Here is a 17766-nt window from a genome sequence, read left to right as displayed (position 1 = left end):
CATGACCACATGTGGTAGTGGCTGCCCCACGGGCAGCACAGATAATGTTTCCATCATCACAGAAAATCCTGTTGAATAGTACTGTTCTGAAGGGTTCCTAGGCATCATGTGGAGACAGGAGTGGAGCGTTTCTCTCTGTTCACTCTCAGCTCCAGCTTTTATGACCCTCTGAGCTTGTGTTCAGGCTCCCAGGAGTTTTAGCCCAGCTGTGCCCCAGGCTCTTCAGAGCCAGCAGCTGTCCAGTGAGCCCCCATGTGGAGACACCAGCTTCTTTCTTCTGGACGCTTTGGTTCTACCACACCCCGCCTGGATTCAGCTCTAGACGGACTATTGCTGGGAGATCTGGGTCATTTTAAAAATTGGTGAAGTACAAGAAAGCTTTTTAAATTACCCCCTTTCACTAGGGCAGAATTCCTCCTATGACATCAGACAGGTTTGGTTTTTGTTAGATGCATGGAGAGAGCTGGCCCAGGGAGGCAGCTTGGAGGTGTCCTGGCCTTTATGGCTGGAGAAGACTAACTGCTTCAGAATTCTTAGTCGTGCATGGGCAACTCGGGGGATGAAAAATACCATCAGGAGATTGCTCGAGTCCATGGTGATTAATATCTGACACTGGATTTTGGCTTTGTGTTCAAGAAATCCCTTCACGGGCAGATGGAGCTCCCTGCTTGGCAGTGATCATGGCCAGGCCTCCCTGGATGCACCCAGTGCCCTTGATGGAATCAGGACAAATTGGATATCAGCTGTATCATCAGATGTGCCAAGAGGCTGTGCTTTTCAGGAATAAGAATCATTCTTAAAGCAAAAAGAACAAAGCCTCATCTCAATAGCACTTACCTTCTGAACCTGCGATCGGTCCCATGGTGTCACCACTGTGTGCAAGGAATCTCCACTATGACCTGTGGTTCGCCACGGAATCACTGTATTGTATTCTGGTGTCTCTAGAGACTAGAGTGCCAAGATCTACGCCTAATGGCAGATAATCACAGATGGAGAGGCTTCGGGCAGTTTGATTTACAGCTACTGTTCGACCTGACTTTAGGAGCAATTTGACCTTACCCCAGGTTTGGTTATAATATTCCAGAATAGCTTTCATTTTAGGAATCCAAATCCATCTGGATGACATCCAGATATTATAAATTGTAACACTGGCCCCATCTGTTGAAGTCACTTGGGGCTTCAGAGTGAGTCAGTAAGTCTGGGAGGGGAGAGAACTCTTTTTCCAGAAAGCTGCTTCTGCTTTCCTCGCTGTTTATCAGTCCCTCGGCTCTGAAGGGGAGTTCAGTGTCAGTGATGGATATCCCTGGTTTCACAGTCAGACCCAGAGTCTGCAAGCCTTCATCCTGTGTGGTCCCTGGGCAGGCTGGTTACCTGTTGCCTTGTTTTAGCTTATGGTCATCACCTGCAACTTATCAGTGGGACAAAGTGTGTTTAGAAAGGTAAAACGGGCAACGAGAAGCAGCGGTGTGTATGTCGGAGCTTATTCAGGTATCATTTGAGCACCTAAAGTGGACAGTGCAGCAGCTGACCCAAGAGGCTCACCCAGTACCCATAGCGGCTCAGTCTTAGCCGGGAAAGGGCGGAGAGGAGACCAGAGATGATGGAGATCATGCACAAGCACCACCAGCCCTGCCAGACGTGAACGCAGTGGAGCTGGGGGCCCTTGGAACAGAGGCCTTTAATCTTCCTTTCCAGGGACGTTTCCTGCCTGTGAGCGGGGGGGGGGGGGGGGGGGGGGGGGGGGGGGCTGCCAGGCCTTTTCACCTCCCCACTTCTTACTCCAGCATCTCACTGGGGTTGAGCCTCATGAACTGCGAGTGCAGGCCCTGGGGCCTCCGGAAGGGTGCATGGCAGAAGAGATGGCACAAAAAGGGCGGGCTGGTTGGTGCTGGCTGGGTGAGGCGATTTTTTAAGTCTTCCCTTTATTAAAAGTCTCCTTACAAAAAGGGAAATAGAAATGTTTTTATTTTATGTTTTTCTCTGGATAATTAGGGTTCAGGTCTCAGCTAACTTTACCAACAGCAAGACTAAAAGGCTTTGAAAACCCACTGCCTTTCACCAGGTCGGTTCTTCCCCAGTGATGAGATCCTGAGTGTCAGCTGCAGACTGGGACAAGGCAAGAGCCTCTGTCTGCTGAGGGCAGGAGAGCACTGGAGAAGGCTGCTGCTCTGTCCCAAGTCGGAGCTCACTAAACAGCTCAACCTCACCATCTCCCCAAGATGTGTTTGTGCACTTTCTGTATGTTTTAACATTAATGATTCATCTGATGAAATTCCATAGGAGTAAGGAGGGAAATCTGGCATCTGAGTCGAACCTTAGGAGTTGGAACTAACTAGGGTAAAGTCTGGTCTAAATGAGTGTGAATTCATGAGGCATCTAAATAGATATATATAGATATACATGAAAAGATATATATATGAAGATTTATATGTAGATATACATATGAAGATAAATATATCTGTACATACATACACACATATGCAGTCCCTGGGTGTGTATCTATATATCGTCATATATATGAAGAGCTTCATTCCTTTGAGAATATATGAAGACAGATACACACACACACACACACACACACACACACACACACCTGCCCATGACAACCACAAACATCTCTCAAAAATTTCCATACATGCCCTGGCTGAGAACCATTGTTCTGTACCGAGTGGGATCATTCCCCAGGACACAGTCTCATCAATAGACTGAGGAGAGCATCTCCAAGGTCCCTTCCAGATTCAACACTCCCAGGATGACCGTCAACAGTCATCTAACCGGTGTTGCTGTAACTCTAGGTGTGCAAGTGGAAATCTGTTCTTCTGAAGGGTAAACATTTATGCTTTCATTTATACTATCCACTTGCTTATGTAACCTCCCCTGCCCGGTTCCCAAATACCAGAAGATGAATATTTGTACTCCTTAGATGCCCCAAAATGGACTTAAAGTGTGCTTATTTTCACTAAACTTGATCCACACAGCTATGTTTCACAGAGGAGAGGTTCGGAACTGATTCGGCTGAAATGCCCGCTCTTCTTGCCCACAGGCATTCTCTCACTAACGAGAGCAAATGAGCTTCTGAGCACGTGCGCGCCAGGCAGCTTTCTGATCCGAGTGAGCGAGCGGATGAAAGGCTATGCCCTGTCCTACCTGTCCGAGGAGGGCTGCAAACATTTCCTCATCGACGCCTCTGCTGACTCCTACAGCTTCCTGGGCGCCGACCAGCTGCAGCACCCCACCCTGGCCGAGCTGGTGGAGTACCACAAGGTGAGGCGCCGCACGGGCCCACCCCGCTCTGCGCGTTCCTGCCCTGCCGCTGCTCAGACGACCAGAGGCAATTACGAGACAGGCGATGGGGACACGTGATGGGGGATTAGTCTCTGACAATTCCTCCCGATAACCAGGGTTCGTAGTTGCATTTCCTTTATCACTGAGCCTCGTTCCTCCTCAGATACTCAGGGAGACCCCACTGGGCAGACCATAAGGAGTCGCTAAAAAGCCTGTGCCCACACTGACCACACCTGAGAACGCCCTTAAGTTAGAACTCGAGCCCAGGAGGTTCGGAAGAGAGTACACGGCGGCTTATGGGTGAGAAGAATCTGCTTTTAGATTGCCGCAGACCATAAAGCCTGGTGTAAGTCAAGGGTAGGCAGGAAGTTCTGTGCACTGAGGAGGCAGGAGCAGCACATCATTACTGACACTCTCGTAACAGCCCGCCCAGCCTGACCTGTGCCTTCTGATTCACAGGAGGAACCCATCACCTCCCTGGGGAAGGAGCTCCTCCTGTACCCCTGTGGTCAGCAGGACCAGCCTCCCGACTACCTGGAGCTCTTTGAGTGACAGCCCCCAACGCGTCACCCTGCAGCCTCCAGCTGGGCTTTCCTCGGGACAGACACTGCTGAATGGATGTTTGTGTGTGAAGCCAAAACGACCCTGCAGCAGAGCCAATACTCATCAACTGATCAACGGGAATCCTTCTTCGGCACAAATGCTGGTGTTTGCGCCCCGAAAGTAAAGGGAGATCTCCCATTTCAGCAACTGCCTAACATGAAGGATACCACCTTACTGATGTATGTAAGATCAAGTGAACAAAGAAGAAATTGAAATCTTTTAGGAATGAAGTTGTGCTTTAAAAACAGGAGCTCATGGGAACGATTTCGTGGCCTCTACACTCTCTCTTTGCATCATCTCAAAAGGGCTCAGGGTTCTGTTTATATGAAGTCCCATGCTGGCTTTAGGGAGCTGGTGAAGAAAGCCTTTACTAACGGCTGAGATGACCCTCCAAACACACTTCACTTAATGTGCACGTTGGAGCCAGGATGTAAGAGACATCACAAAACAAAGATGGGAATGTAAATTGAATGCATTTTAAAATACAGGATGAGAGGCTTAACATGGACTAAAATACTGCGGACTAGGCCAGCGAGCAGATATCTATGAGTGTGTTTCTCATTCTGGAAAACAGGACCCACTTGCCTATCTCCCTTGGCTCTCCAAGAGCACAACATGGATGGAGCCCTGCACATGTGGGGTATTGCATATTAGTGGTGACCTACAAGAATACAATAGTGAGCTGTGTGGATGCTATTTTTGTGGGTTGAACTGTGTCCCCCAAAAGATATGTTAAAGTCCAACCCCCCCCCGTGCCTGAGAATGTGGCCTTATTTGGACATAGGATCTTTGCAGATGTTAGCAAGTTAAGATGAGGTCATACTGGATATGGGTGTGCCCCATAATCAGTGCCTGGCATCCTTATGAGAGAGAGATTTGGAAACGGACACATGCGGAGGGAAGGCCATGAGACGGCAGAGCAGAGACGAGTGACGCAGCTACGAGCCAGGAACGCCAAGGATCGCTGGCAACCACAGAAGCTAGGAGAGGCATGAGCAGCCTCTCCCAGGGCCTAAAAAGGAGGCGTCGCCCCGCCGACACCTTGGTTGCAGACTTCTAGCCTCCAGAACTCTGGGAGAATAAATCTCTGTTGTCTTAAGCCACTGAGTTTATGGTAGTTTGTTATGGCAGCCCTAAAAAACTAATACAGAAGTTTATGAAATTATGGAACCTGATGTGCATTATATACCATTTGTTGATGTATAGTTTGCCCTCCTCATAATGAAGGAAAAATGGGAGATGAGAAGAACCTCCCACTGGCCCTGGGATGAAGAGTTGCTCAGTCAGGAATCTTCTGCCCTACTGCACCCCACCCCACTTCCAGCCTCACTTGGGGGGGGTGACCAAGGAGGCTCCAAGCCACCAAGATCATTCTTCTGGGAAGATGAAGATCTGCTCATACTTTGGGCCCAACTCCCTCTGTCAGCATTGTTTTAAGGGAAGCAGCAGGTGGTAACAATTTGTTCATGAGGTTGTCAGTTGTATAAAGTGCTCATTGACAGTGTAAATATAACCCTAAAAGAGGGCGGGGTACATGTCTGTGCATATATATGTGAGTGTGCATGGGTGGATATGTGGACTTGAATGAGAAAGATTTTTAACACAGATAGTTATGTGTTTCTCGAAATGTTCCATGTGGTTTCTGTTGACTGAGAGGCAGCTGTCAATTAGACAGTTGTCTAAGAGAGCCTCTCTCTCAGCTTTCGTTTCTAACTATGATTCTGCAGTCACATTATAGAATTCAGAGATAACACAGGGCTGAAGTCAGGAACTTCTCTATTCCCATCTCTCCCCACCATGAGCTTTGTGATCTCGGATAGGTCCTCTTACCTCTCTGAACCTCTTTTCACTTCTGATAAAATAAAACAAGGTATTTTAACTAGGTGATCTTTATTATTTTCAGCTCTGAAATCTTAAGGTCCTGGAATGAATAGAAAAGTACCCTATAGTCACTAATAATTATGAAGTCATATAAGATCCCAGCATCACTCTCTGCCTAAAATTTTTTTGGAGGAAATAAGTACAGTCCTATCCAGATGTAACTACTCCAAGTGACATCCCATCGGAGGAAGAGTTAGAGAACAGGAAAGACCCGACTGGATGAACCTGCCCTTACAAGAAGCAGATCTGAGCTCTGCACTGTTTTATCCTGCTGGTTATTGACACTCAGAGGAATAAACTGTCCAGTGTTGATATGATAGCGAGGAGTAATACCTGAAATTCTTAGCGAAGCAGGGGGTTTATAGAATTCAGAAGTTGATTTCAACTAAACGGAGTTGAGGAGGCCCGAATTCCCATCCCAGCTCTGCTATCAGACTCAGTCTGCCTGTGCCTGACCCTAGTTATGGCCAAACCCTGACCCCGGTCCCTCCTCCTGTTTCCTCAATAAGCCTAGCACCCGGACCTGCCTGCCCAGGGGTTCTTGGTCGGGGGGGGGCGATGCTCCCCTCAGGTTCCATCCCATGCCCCAATTCCAGGTACTCCGGCCTGCCCGCCCCTTCGGGACTGCGTGCAGGCGCCCCTCCCTGGCCATGCTGATTCCCTCTGGACTTCCTTCTGGAACTTCCTCTTAGTCATCCCCTCTCCAGCTACCGACCCCCGACTGCCAGACCCCCCCGCCCCTGGAAGGCGCCTGGTTGGCCCCCGGTTCTGGTCACCTGCCCTACGCGGCGCGGGAAGATGAACGAGAACGATGCCTTGTCCCTCAGCGCCACCGGCAGCGCTAAGCAACGCCAGGAAGCGTTGGCAGGCTCAAGCCCTCCGCCCAGAAGGGGAAACACAGGGCCCCTTAAAAAGGGTCAAGACAAGCGTGAAAGTGGGGCATGGACAGACAGACCACTACAAACATCTCAAGGGCATTTACACCAATTGCCTATCTGAGCTAAGGCCTTGGAATCAGCCACCCTGTCCTCTGCAACCAAGCGGCATGGCCAGAGCCCTGTCTTTGGGGCGCTCCCGGTTCGCGGGGCTCTGGGGAGGCCTCCAGCCAGGCCGCTCCCCGCGCTTCCCGCAGCCAGGGCTACGGGTGTGCCTCTCACGTGGCTCCATTTGAGGCTGATTAATTAGAACAAGCGGTTAGGTACATTTTTCCTCCAGCCTTCCTTTGAATTTAACCTGAAGGCTTCACATTTGTGTTTTGAATTTTTATTTATTTTTAAATTAAAAAAATAATTAACCTTTTCAAATGGGGTTTAACATCCTAGCAGGCCAGGTGATATTTACTGTTCTCTTGTCTTTAAACGAGTTGGAGGATGGTTTGGTAGTGGGCTGGTGGTGGGGTTAGAAATGGGATTAACGGCAGAGGTAGAGGGAGCTTCTGGCGGTACTGCATGGCCCTCATTTCAAGCTAAGAACAGTCCAGTTCACCAAGCATCCCACCTGGGGGCTGCCTGTAGCCATAGGCTACCTACACGGCCCGCAGCCAGGCCGAAGGACACATGGTGCGTCCTGGACAGAGGCCACAGAAGGTGGCCTGGCCCTCCCTGAACCTCCGGGTGACTGTGGACAGAGATGGCCCTGAGGCAGCACAGCACTGACTTCCCTCCCCAGGCTGCCCCCTTCCCCTTCCCAGAAGAGCAGACAGCCCAGGGGCACTGGCGTTCACTACTCCAGAAGGCGCGTGGGTAGGACCAGCAACTGGGGGACATTTTGAGAGGCACCTCTGCTGACTGAGAGAATATTGGCTGTGTTGAAACCACCACCCAAAGCCCCCAACCAACTGGCACAGAGCAAAGCACTGAGTGCTGCCAGGAGAAACAGCTTTGAATTCAAACATGAAGCTAATCAGAACACGGGCCACACAAAGCTGCCAGCTATTTGATGGGTGTTGCAGCAAAACACACCCATCTGAGGGACGACCCAAGGGCTTTATCAGTTCTCAGCAACAACGTCAAATCTTTTTCAAAGAGCAAATATTCGTACCTGCTTGTCCCTCCTACTCAAGGCGGTCTTTAAGTCTAGCGCCATGGGATCCTGCTGGAGAGCCAGCTTCCAAGGCTTCAGAGCCCTAACCCCGGTAATTGCACTGCAGCTGGAGAGGGGCGGGGCCAGCTTGTTTGTCTTCCTGGGTCACTGAGTTAACAAATTTTCATTCATTGTCTTGGGATTATTCCACAGGTGGGGCTGGAGGGCAGAGAAACGGTGGGAAACCCAGGCTCAAGAGGACAGGCTCTGGACTCACCCTTAGCAAAGCTTCCTCCACCCACTCCCTCCCCCAAGACCTTCAAGCCCTCTGGAGCTGGTTGGGATAGACATGTGAGCCTGGAGCCAGCCCCTTTCTGGCTGGGCCTCTGGGCAAGTCCTTTACCATTTCCGAGCCTTGGTTTTCTGTAACCGTAAAATGGAAGTAATGATATTACCTACCTTAGAGGGCTGGCACTATGTTCATAAGGTGCCTGGCTATGCTCCTTACTTCAAAATCCTCTAATGCCTCTCAACTGCCTAGGGGGTCATCAACTCCAAATACTGAGCATGGAATTTAAGGGAGAAATTAGCCATTATAGTTTATATGCCTAGTAACTCTTCTTCAGGTAGATTGAAATTGTTTTCAGAATGACAGAAATACAGATCAATGCACACAAGGTGGATGGGTTCATGGTCTGCAATGTGTGACCCATAATGGCTCTCTGATTATACCCAAGAAGTGCTGGGCATGGGAACTGGTATTGAATAACAACAGCTGAGCATGAATATCTGCCACGTGCCTGACATGGCCTAAAAACCTCAGACATATTAACTCATATCATCTGTGGTATGCAGGTAAACAACAACTGGCTGGGGTGCGGGGTGAAGGGTAGGTTCTGGGGGAGTCCGTGTATGTAGCCTTTGCTAATTGCCAATTTCTATGGTGTAAATACTCCCACCATGGTTGACTTCAAGCTCCCAATCTGCCATTACTGAGTGAGGAGTGGGAAGAGGTGCTAACAGTTGGCTCTCATGAGGCTGCTGGTGGAGGAGAACTGAGGTTCATATTAGAGACCCCAGCTCCAGTGAGATGACTGGGGCTAGTTACTGGGTGACTTATATATAATAAGAGCAGAGGGAAAGTGCAGAAGGTGAAAAGGGACCTAAGACAAGCCCAGGACTCAGTGCTTCCTTGGCAGTACCCTTCCTTCAGAATATATGTGACTGGGTCCTGAGTCCTTCGAGCCACAGGTTCATCTGCTTTCCTTTGCTGTGTAAGGTTAAATTCCAAGCTCCTGATTACAATGTTTCAGTGGGGCCTCTGCTAGTCCTTTGGGGAGGGATTGGGGAGACGTCCTGCTATGGGCTGCATGTGCCCCACAACATTTATAAGTTGACTCTCCAATGTGATGGTATCAGGTGGTGCGGCCTTTAGGAGGTAGTTAGGCCATGAGGATGGAGCCTCCATGACAGGACTCATGCCCTTTTTAAGAACAGGGGGAGAGCTCTCGGCCATGTGAGGATACAGCAAGAAGAGCCCCTCACCAGACACGGTATCCGCCGGTGCCTTGATCTTGGATTTCCCAGCCTCCAAACCAGTCTACACCATTTTTGGTAAAGCAGCCCAATCTAAGCCAGATTCCCTCATGCATGTGCTTTAAGAGGGCTCCTACCTTTGGATAAAGCTGTTTTACCTGACTATGCTTTAAAAAGAGAAAAACAGTTTAATATCGTGCTGTTTCCTCTTCTTTTCTGCTACCTTCAACAACTTTAAAACCCAATTCTAAAGCACTGTCTCGGCATCTGTGATAACACAATTTAAACAGACACCAAGGTCGGTTAGCTCAGAGAGTAGTCTGGGACCACACCACTCGAGGGATGCTTAGGCCTGCCTGACCCCATGGTCAAACATTTGCTCCCTGCTGTCAGCCTTGTTGGAAATGCATCCTCCTGACCCTGGGAGAATATGGGCAGGAGTGTGCAGGTCAGTCCCACAAAGCCATCAGGACCACTGGAGAGACAGGCCAGACATGTGCCCAGAATCTCTAGTGTCACCATTGTATGTAGAATAGAAAACACAGTTAGAGTCAAAAGGGACCTTGGAAATCATTTCTCAATTTCTTCTAATAAAATGGATAATTGTATCACGCCCAGGTTTATTATGGTTCTCTCCTCCCTCTAGACCAGTGGTTCTCAACCAGGGGTGGTTCTACCCTCCAGGGACGTTTGGCAATGACTGGGACATAATGGTTGTCAGCCTGGGTGAGAGGTGCTCCTGGCATCTGGTGGGTAGAAGCCAGGGATGCTGCTAAATACCCTACAGTGCATGAGAGAGCCCCACAAAGAAGAATGGTCTAGCCCCAAATATTCATAATGCCAAGGTTGAGAAACCCTGGTTTATGCATAAAAAAACTTTCCCCAAACTAAAGACATGGCATTCTTACCCCAAAAAGAAATCATATCCACAAATCATATTTTATTAGCTGTCCAATGCCACCTTCCATCCATGCCCTGTGTTTTAATTAAATTTTATGAAGTACCAGTACAAATCAATACAATGCTTTTTTTTTTTTTTTAAACACACCGACAGCTTGAATGTTCTTGAAGCTTTTAAACAATGACTTGACTGTGGGCAAACAGAAGATAAGGAATCAGAGATAATTAGCTCATGCATCTGGTGCTGGCTAATAAATAAATAATTTTCCCATGAATGCAGAAACCACTCAGTGTTAACTGTTTTTATTTTTTTTAAATAGTTGGGAACTATAATAAAATGCAATTTTCAGAAGCGCCTTGGTGACTGAGTAGAACTGCTTCACTTAAAACGTAATAAAGTTACTTCCCCCTGCACTGGGGTGGATGAGCATGTAGCAAAATCTTCCCTCCCACGAGACTCCGGCAGATGGAATGATCTTGCACAAAATTCATTTTCCTGTGATTCTTCTCGTGGAAGCCAGAAGCCAGGAAGAGCACCCTGCTTTGAAAAGAGATTGTTTGGTTCACACAGTACACTTTGGTTTATTTAAACAGGTAAGAAAGTGGTACCCAGTTCTCCCAAGGAAAGATGTATTTTCTGACTATTAAATAAATCAAGAGTCTGAACAAGTTTCCTTTTCTGGTAAAAAAAAAAGAAAAAAAGAAAAACAAAAGTGTATTTTTCTTTCCCTCCAGTGTTCAGTTGCTCCTCTTCGGAAATACTCTTCAGATAAAGTCCGTTTACGCCTGGGCCCGTCAGCAGCCCCACGCCACGCCTTCCACGCGATGAAGGTCTGACACGGCGTCTGACAGGGCAGCACTTGGCGGGTGCTCGGGTATGAGTGTCAACCTGATGCTCTGAACGGAAAGTTCTCATCATGCATCTAAAAGTATCTTCTTAAAAAATATAAAAGTGTATGCTAGCTTGTGCTCTCTTAGTAAGGCTTGCAAATGGGTCTTTAAATAAGCAAAATATAACTCATAAGCAAAAGAAAAGTGCATTTTTAAATAAAATTAACAAATGGAGATGGTTAAAACTACAACCAAAAAGATGATTAGATTGTTTTTGGTTAATCTTGGGGAGGGAATGACACAACAGTTATGGTTTCTTTTCTCTTTTGGTCCATTTGGTTTTGCTTAAGCTACTCCCCGGTATCGTGATGAGGGCATCTGAGTTTCACGCGGCCTCCGCGCCCTGCTGACACCACCATTCAGATGGGGAGAAATGTGTTTGCCTTTCACCGTAATGAACTTTTTACAAAACTGGTCTTAATTCATGAATATTGCAATAAGCACAGAAAACAACAGACCTCCCTTTGCTGCAAACAGTCCCAGTCCCCACGCCGTCGAGCTTAGATCCTCACAACCCTCCGTGAGGCGCTGCAGAGGATCGTGGGGGCGACTTCTGCAGGCAAAGTGGCCGATTTTCATTCCTGTTGCATAAAACCACGTAAGCAGAAATTGGAGGCTCTCTCCCTTCGTCTTTTACTAACCGGTCAACTTCCTTTTTTTTGCCCTTTATGGAAACCTTTTCCTTGTTGCAGCCGCTTGTCAGGTTAATTGCAAAAGGGGGGAAAAAAGAGAAACATCTCCCGAAACGTATCCCTGGGAGCTCATGTCCTTTTGCCGCTTGTCTTCTGCTTCTGCTGGCGAAGGTGAGCCTCGATCTCGTGCCTGAAGACCAGCATGCCCAGCTGCCCGTGGGACGCCTCGTTCATGGCCTTGGACTGCATGCACATCTTGTACTGCTCGGGGGTCAGCTCGTCCACACAGCGCTTCTCGTGCCAGAGGTGGAAGAGGCCCCGCACGGGCGCCCGCACGACGATGAGGCTGCTGTGCAGGTACTTGCGATACAGGTGCACGTCCTCCCCGCCCCAGCCTTTGATGTCCAGGTCAAAGCCACCTGTCAGGAGAGAGGACACTGCTGAGCGCGCCGGGCCGCGTCTCCCGGTCTCCACGCGCCCCCCGGGCCGCACCAGCACAGCGCCGTGCGTGAGGAGCAGCGGCGTCCCGGGCAGGGCCTTTCACAGCCCCTCCGAGCCAGGAAAGGCCACCGGGCCGGAGAGCTCGGAACTCTCAAACAGGGGACCTTCGCGGCAGCCAGACCGACTCCTGAGGGGAGGGGGCTGCAAGCAGGGCCCCAGCACGGGCCTGCCCTCCCCAGAATGGCCGGCGGCGCTAGCGGCCAGCCCTGGCCTCCGGCTGAGAGCGGCGGCAGCGCCCTAACCCGAAACCCCCCGGTGAGCCCGTGTGCGTTTCGGCGTGAATGTGGCCTCCCCCAGCCGCTTCAAATGGAATAAACCAGAGGCGTGCAGGGCGAAATAGTAAAACAGAATCGGTCTCAGCGTGAAAAAAACCACATCCCCAAAAGTCATCTTCCTTTCGGGGGCTAACGTGGTCCCAGAAAGCTCGTGAAATGACTCGTGTCAAAGGGACGGGCCCCAGCCAGTGCTGAAGTTCTGCTTAGACAACCTTGTTTCACGGAGTCACGGCCCCCTGAACTCTCACCTTGTAAACTGAGAGGCCCCAGGTCGTTTCTTAATCTAAAGCCCACCATGTCTCAAGTAGAACCAAAGAAAAACCGGCCTCCTGTTGTCACTGTTCCTGTCTCACCTGTGGGATTTCTCTCTTACAAGAAACAGTGAGGGGATGCTCAACATCTTTTCTCAGAGTGACCACGCAGCCCTTTGTCCCCTGCAGCCCCCAAACCTGCTGCTCTGATCAAGGCTATCGCTGGGTCCAGAAGGGGGGCTCACCAAGCACAGGGAAGCCACATCCCAACCACCCCTGGGCCATGTACAGGAGTGATCTGTGCCCCCCAAAGTGTGCAGGCAGAGACCATTCTGAGTCAAGAGCCTGGAATCTGAATCCTGGTTCTCATCCAAGCTTCCACTTTACCTCTCTTGAGTTTTGGTTTCTTTATCCTGAAATGAAGTAGGTGTCATAACCAAACGAGACAGTAATGTAAAGGGCAGTGCTTGGTTGGCTGTAACTGATTTATTATTCCCACTGGTATCATCACAACTTATTAAGTAGAAGCTGTGTGAGTATATGACGCCTGCAAATTAATACAAGATTGCAAAGAATGACTGGGGGACATATGTAACCCAAAGATTCATTCTGAGGTCATAGCAACAGCTTCCTGGGAAAGAGCAGCCTGCCTAGCCTGCCATTCCCATGTTTTCAATTACAGCTATACCCTATCTATAGGGGGGAAAAGTATTATAAACCCAAATTTGATAAACTTACATCATCACAAAATAATCTCTCCCTATACACAGAGCAAGGAAACAGATTCTTGAAATGAAGATATCCTTTAGAAATTTAAAAAATATATATGTCATTTTGAAAACTGATTTGCACAAAATCACTTAGGATTATTTCTTAGAGAAATCAAAGAACACCTGTGGTTCGATGCCAGTTATCTGAGGGCACCAGCCACTCAGAGACCAATATCCTAGGTGCTCCACTGCTTCTTACAGGACCTGACCTCCTGTCAGGTTTTTGTCTTTTTAACTAACTGGTGATTTCTGTGAGTGTTCTGCAGTCCCTATAGACTATCTCACCTCTGAACAAAATCCTGGGGCTGCTCAGATAGACTCACTGATCTTAAAAAAAGAAGCTTTAGGCCTTGGCCAGAGGGGGGGTAGACCAGGAGAGAGCAAGGTGAGCAGGCTCTTGGATGCCCGCAGGGAAACGGTGGAGATGGGAGTTTCCACACTGTGTTAGGACACAACCTCCCTGACTCCATCCTGCTCAGGGACCACCCAGAGCCTAAGCCCAAGATCAAGGTTTCTGACCTGCTCATTCATTCCCTAGACACATATAATCCATAATTCTACTTCCTTCAGAGGCACATGAGTTATGAACCACTGTGGGGAGAGAGTGTGGCACCTCCAAGGGGACAGCAGGCACTCTGTTCTCATGCTGACCATGTCCCTCACTTTGCCTCTGAGAGCCTTGGCCTCCTCAAGTGCCACCTAAGGGCCTTTCCTGTCTGTGCTCTGGGAGCCTGTGTGTGTGCACAGTAACTCTACCTTCAGAGCTTCAAGTGACATCTGGGATTTTCAAAGGTACAGAAGAGAGAAATTTGGATCTTTTCTGGTGTGTGATTTTCCAAAATTCCCCATGTCACTCTATTTTTTAGTGGATTCCCCTAGGCCCGGGATGTTCTACATGACGGTGCAGGTGCCAGACTGGGTTGGAAGGCCGCACTGGGGGAGCTGCTTTGAAGCTGCCCTTATACAAAGAGCTGCCTGAAATCCTCAGATGTGAGCCTCATTTGGGATGCCTGAGAGATGCTGGTGGAGGTAACAGGGGCTAAAGTGCCAAACACTCCCAGGCCCCCTCTTAGTGAACCCCAAGTCCATGACAAGAGGAATGAACTTGAAGGTCCTTCCCTTAAGAAGTGGCACTGCCTTTGCCACCCGCCTCCTTGGAAGCGGACCCGACTCCCTCATGGCCGCACACCAGCCTCTAGGTGGCGGCAGAGACGCAGGCTTGTTCCAAGTGGATGCCTCTTACCTATATTGATGAAGTCTGACCGATACTGACATGTCATCCCGAATCCAAAGTCTCTCCAAAATCCAGTTTCTTTCTTTATGACCTGTGGGGAAAGCACTTTCATTTGAGAGGGAACGACAGAGTGGATAACAAGAAACAGAGATTATGTACAACCCTGTCTAAGCAATTTTGCAGAGAGCCCATCCCAGTGATAAACAGCCACAGCCCTGTGTGGGAAATGCAGATGGATCTGTGTCCTTTCGGACAGTTAGGAACACAGTCAGCTCACCAGTCCCAAAACAGGGCCTTGTGATTTTTGGCATCCCTGGCTGGAATGTTTCTAGGGTGCAAGCATGGAAACGCACACACACACACGTACACACACACACACACACTCAAAAACAAACAGGAGAGCAAGTTTTTGAGCGGCGCCATGGAAAAGCCACCTACGCGTCTGGCCCAACACCAGTGCCAGTGAGAATTGGAGGCCTCGGCCCCTCACACAGGGCCGGGCTGGGAGCCAGCAAAGGGCTCAGGAAGTTGAGAGAAGGGATAGAGAACAACTCGGAATTCAGCTGCCCTGGCACAGAGCACAAACAGGCAATAAAAGGAAAACCCGAGACTTCAGCGTGTGACTCCGGCTCTGCTCTTGCTTGTTGAGGAAAAGGGCACCATGAGTCCAGGTTATGAAGAAAGACTCTGTCCATTCATTTTTACTTTAAAACCAAACCGCCCCAAAAAGCATCTGCAAATTGTTGCCAGGCTGCAGGGCTGCTGAGAGGCCATCCAAGCAGTGACTGTCTTTGAAAAATGAGACCTGGCCCTGCCCAGGCTCTAACTTTGCAAGTAAATTTCCAATGTACTGGCTGAAGCAGCAAGACTTCCAAAAACTGCTTCTATATTTTTGGCTGAGGTAATTCTGGGAATGGTTTGGGGACCTCTTTTAATAGTTATTTTTCATGATTCATTCTTGTAGTTAACATAGGTGCTTCGGTGAAAGGAAGTCTCCTGGGCAGGGGGAGGGAAGAGGAGGCTGTAGCAGGTCCCCATCCACTCAGATTTCTGCATTTTCCATCTGGGACATCTGGCTCTGTTCACAGCTAATGAGAAACTGTGTGTCTTGTCCCAACTTGACCACTGGCTGGCTTTTTGGCCTCAGGCTAGTCCCGCACTTCCTCAAGCCTCTGTTTCCTATAAATAAGGTTGAGTTAAATCACTCCTCTCTTAGGTCTCTTCTAGCTCTAAGATCCAAACATTTACCCCATTCCTGCTATCTCACCTCCCTGAAGTTTCCTTTTATCTACACCACAGGCTAAACTGTATTCAACAAATGGCTTGCAGAAGGGTTGATAAACTTGAAAACTCTTTTACTCTGTAACCTATAAAACAATCTTATTTTCACTACAACCTCCCCAGGGATGTCACTTGCACTGCCCCTAGACTGCATCAGGACTGCCTAGGGAAAGTCAAGACCAACGGAGGTTTTGTCGGCTACTGTGGTCCCCAGCACATGCTCTCCGATCCTTCTTCAGAACAAAGGCCTGTAATACAATACCCCCCAAGTGACAAGACAATTTCATTAGTACCAACTGGAAAGACTTTTTAGGGTAGGAAAGTCTGGAAAAATCTCCACTGAGTCATTTTTTAAAAATGGTTTCTGTTTCATCTCTTTCATAGCAGGTACACTGTTTCTGTTCCTATTAATGGCTTAATAGCCTTTTTGCTGGTCAGGACACAGACAAGTCCACTAAGCTTCTGGATAAAAGTAGAGTCAGTACCCAAACTTCATATACTTGGCTGAGGTCTATATGCAATGTAAGGAGAAAGCTCCAAACAGGGCAAACGATGGGTTGGGGCTTGGGAAGAAAGACAAGGGGGTGTTGCAAGAGGTAGCACCCCAGGGCCGGGATGAGTGGACGCAGTGCCTCGTGAGCCTGCACAAAGTGAAGAGTGACCCTTGGCTGGGGGCAGTGTGACAGAAACAAATGGCTGTACGGGCTGGGGAATGAGCTATATAAATACTTATTAACATTGGCTTTGAAGTTGGCAAGCCAGGAAAAGTCACTGTCTGAAGAGCTCATTGAAATGTAGCCCTTGGTGGGAACTGATGAGATCTGCCCACAGCATACACTGTCAGAGGAAGATGGAGCGCACTGATTAGAGCTCACTTATTAAGGCTCCACCACCCCGGCTGTGCCGAGTCGCTAACTGGAGTGGTGCCCGCGACCAGCAGCCTAGCTGGGAGTGAGCTCTCAGGTGTACATCAGATCCCAGCACGTTCCCATTTAAAGCCCTGCAGTGATTTTAATTGCATTCTCTCTAATGCAGTTAGAATGAAATCCATGAGGAAACTTCTAACCCGCCAAGGTCCCACATGACCTAGCCCCAGCCCGCCTTGCCCATCTCATGTGCCCCTTACAAATAGACCCCTTGTATTCTGCCCCTTGAATGTACCAGGCTCACAGGTCTCCACAGCTGGATACTGCAGACCCCCATCCCTGGGTCACCCTTTCCCTGCTCACTCTTGGGCTCTGCTCCAATGTCATTGCTGAGTCGTCATCCTGGCCCTCCCCCAGCCACTGTCAACCCTTTCCACCAATGTCACATTCTACATACACCATCACCTGGTTTATTTTCTCTATAAGCCAGGCCCTCTGAAATGATCCTGTTGCATTTGTTCCTCCATTAGCTGACTGCCTTTACCCACTACCATTGATGAACGTCAGCTCAGCCTTGGGTCACGGCTGTGTCTCCAGCACCCAGGTCACTGTTTCGCACAAAGGAGGCACTCAGTAAACACAGTAAGTCGCCAGTTAACATTGTGGATAGGTTTTGCGACTTTAAACCAAACAACATACAACAAAACCAGTTTACCACAGGCTGACTGATACAAACAGGAGTTGAGTTCCAGTGGCATCACATTAGCGTTATCATGAAACAACGTTGAACAAAACATTACCTGAGGACCTGCTATACTTCTCTAATGAATGAATGAGG

The 17766-nt window shown here is 48.9% G+C and overlaps 2 protein-coding genes across 9 annotated transcripts in view; one reads left to right on the top strand and one right to left on the bottom strand.

Moving 5' to 3' along the window:
• Positions 1 to 5172, top strand: part of SH2D4A (SH2 domain containing 4A) — a 40341-nt gene extending 35169 nt beyond the window's left edge. For all 4 annotated transcript variants that reach the window (XM_087814208.1, XM_087814209.1, XM_087814206.1 and 1 more), the window contains 2 exons: positions 3044 to 3264; positions 3745 to 5172. In XM_087814208.1, coding sequence (XP_087670334.1) covers positions 3044 to 3264; positions 3745 to 3837 — 314 coding nt within the window. In that variant the 3' untranslated portion in view covers positions 3838 to 5172. The remainder of the gene's footprint in view (positions 1 to 3043; positions 3265 to 3744) is intronic.
• Positions 5173 to 10247: 5075 nt separating this feature from the next.
• Positions 10248 to 17766, bottom strand: part of CSGALNACT1 (chondroitin sulfate N-acetylgalactosaminyltransferase 1) — a 268050-nt gene continuing 260531 nt past the window's right edge. For all 5 annotated transcript variants that reach the window (XM_087814204.1, XM_087814203.1, XM_087814202.1 and 2 more), the window contains 2 exons: positions 14791 to 14872; positions 10248 to 12169 (listed from right to left, as the gene is read on the bottom strand). In XM_087814204.1, the coding sequence (XP_087670330.1) occupies positions 11880 to 12169; positions 14791 to 14872 (372 nt within the window). In that variant the 3' untranslated portion in view covers positions 10248 to 11879. The remainder of the gene's footprint in view (positions 12170 to 14790; positions 14873 to 17766) is intronic.

The sequence above is a fragment of the Miniopterus natalensis genome, chromosome 2 (assembly GCF_054644295.1).
Source record: "Miniopterus natalensis isolate mMinNat1 chromosome 2, mMinNat1.hap1, whole genome shotgun sequence".
Taxonomy (NCBI): domain Eukaryota; kingdom Metazoa; phylum Chordata; class Mammalia; order Chiroptera; family Miniopteridae; genus Miniopterus; species Miniopterus natalensis.
The sequence above is the reverse complement of the archived record's forward strand: the minus strand, read 5'-3'. Positions and strand labels throughout refer to the sequence as shown.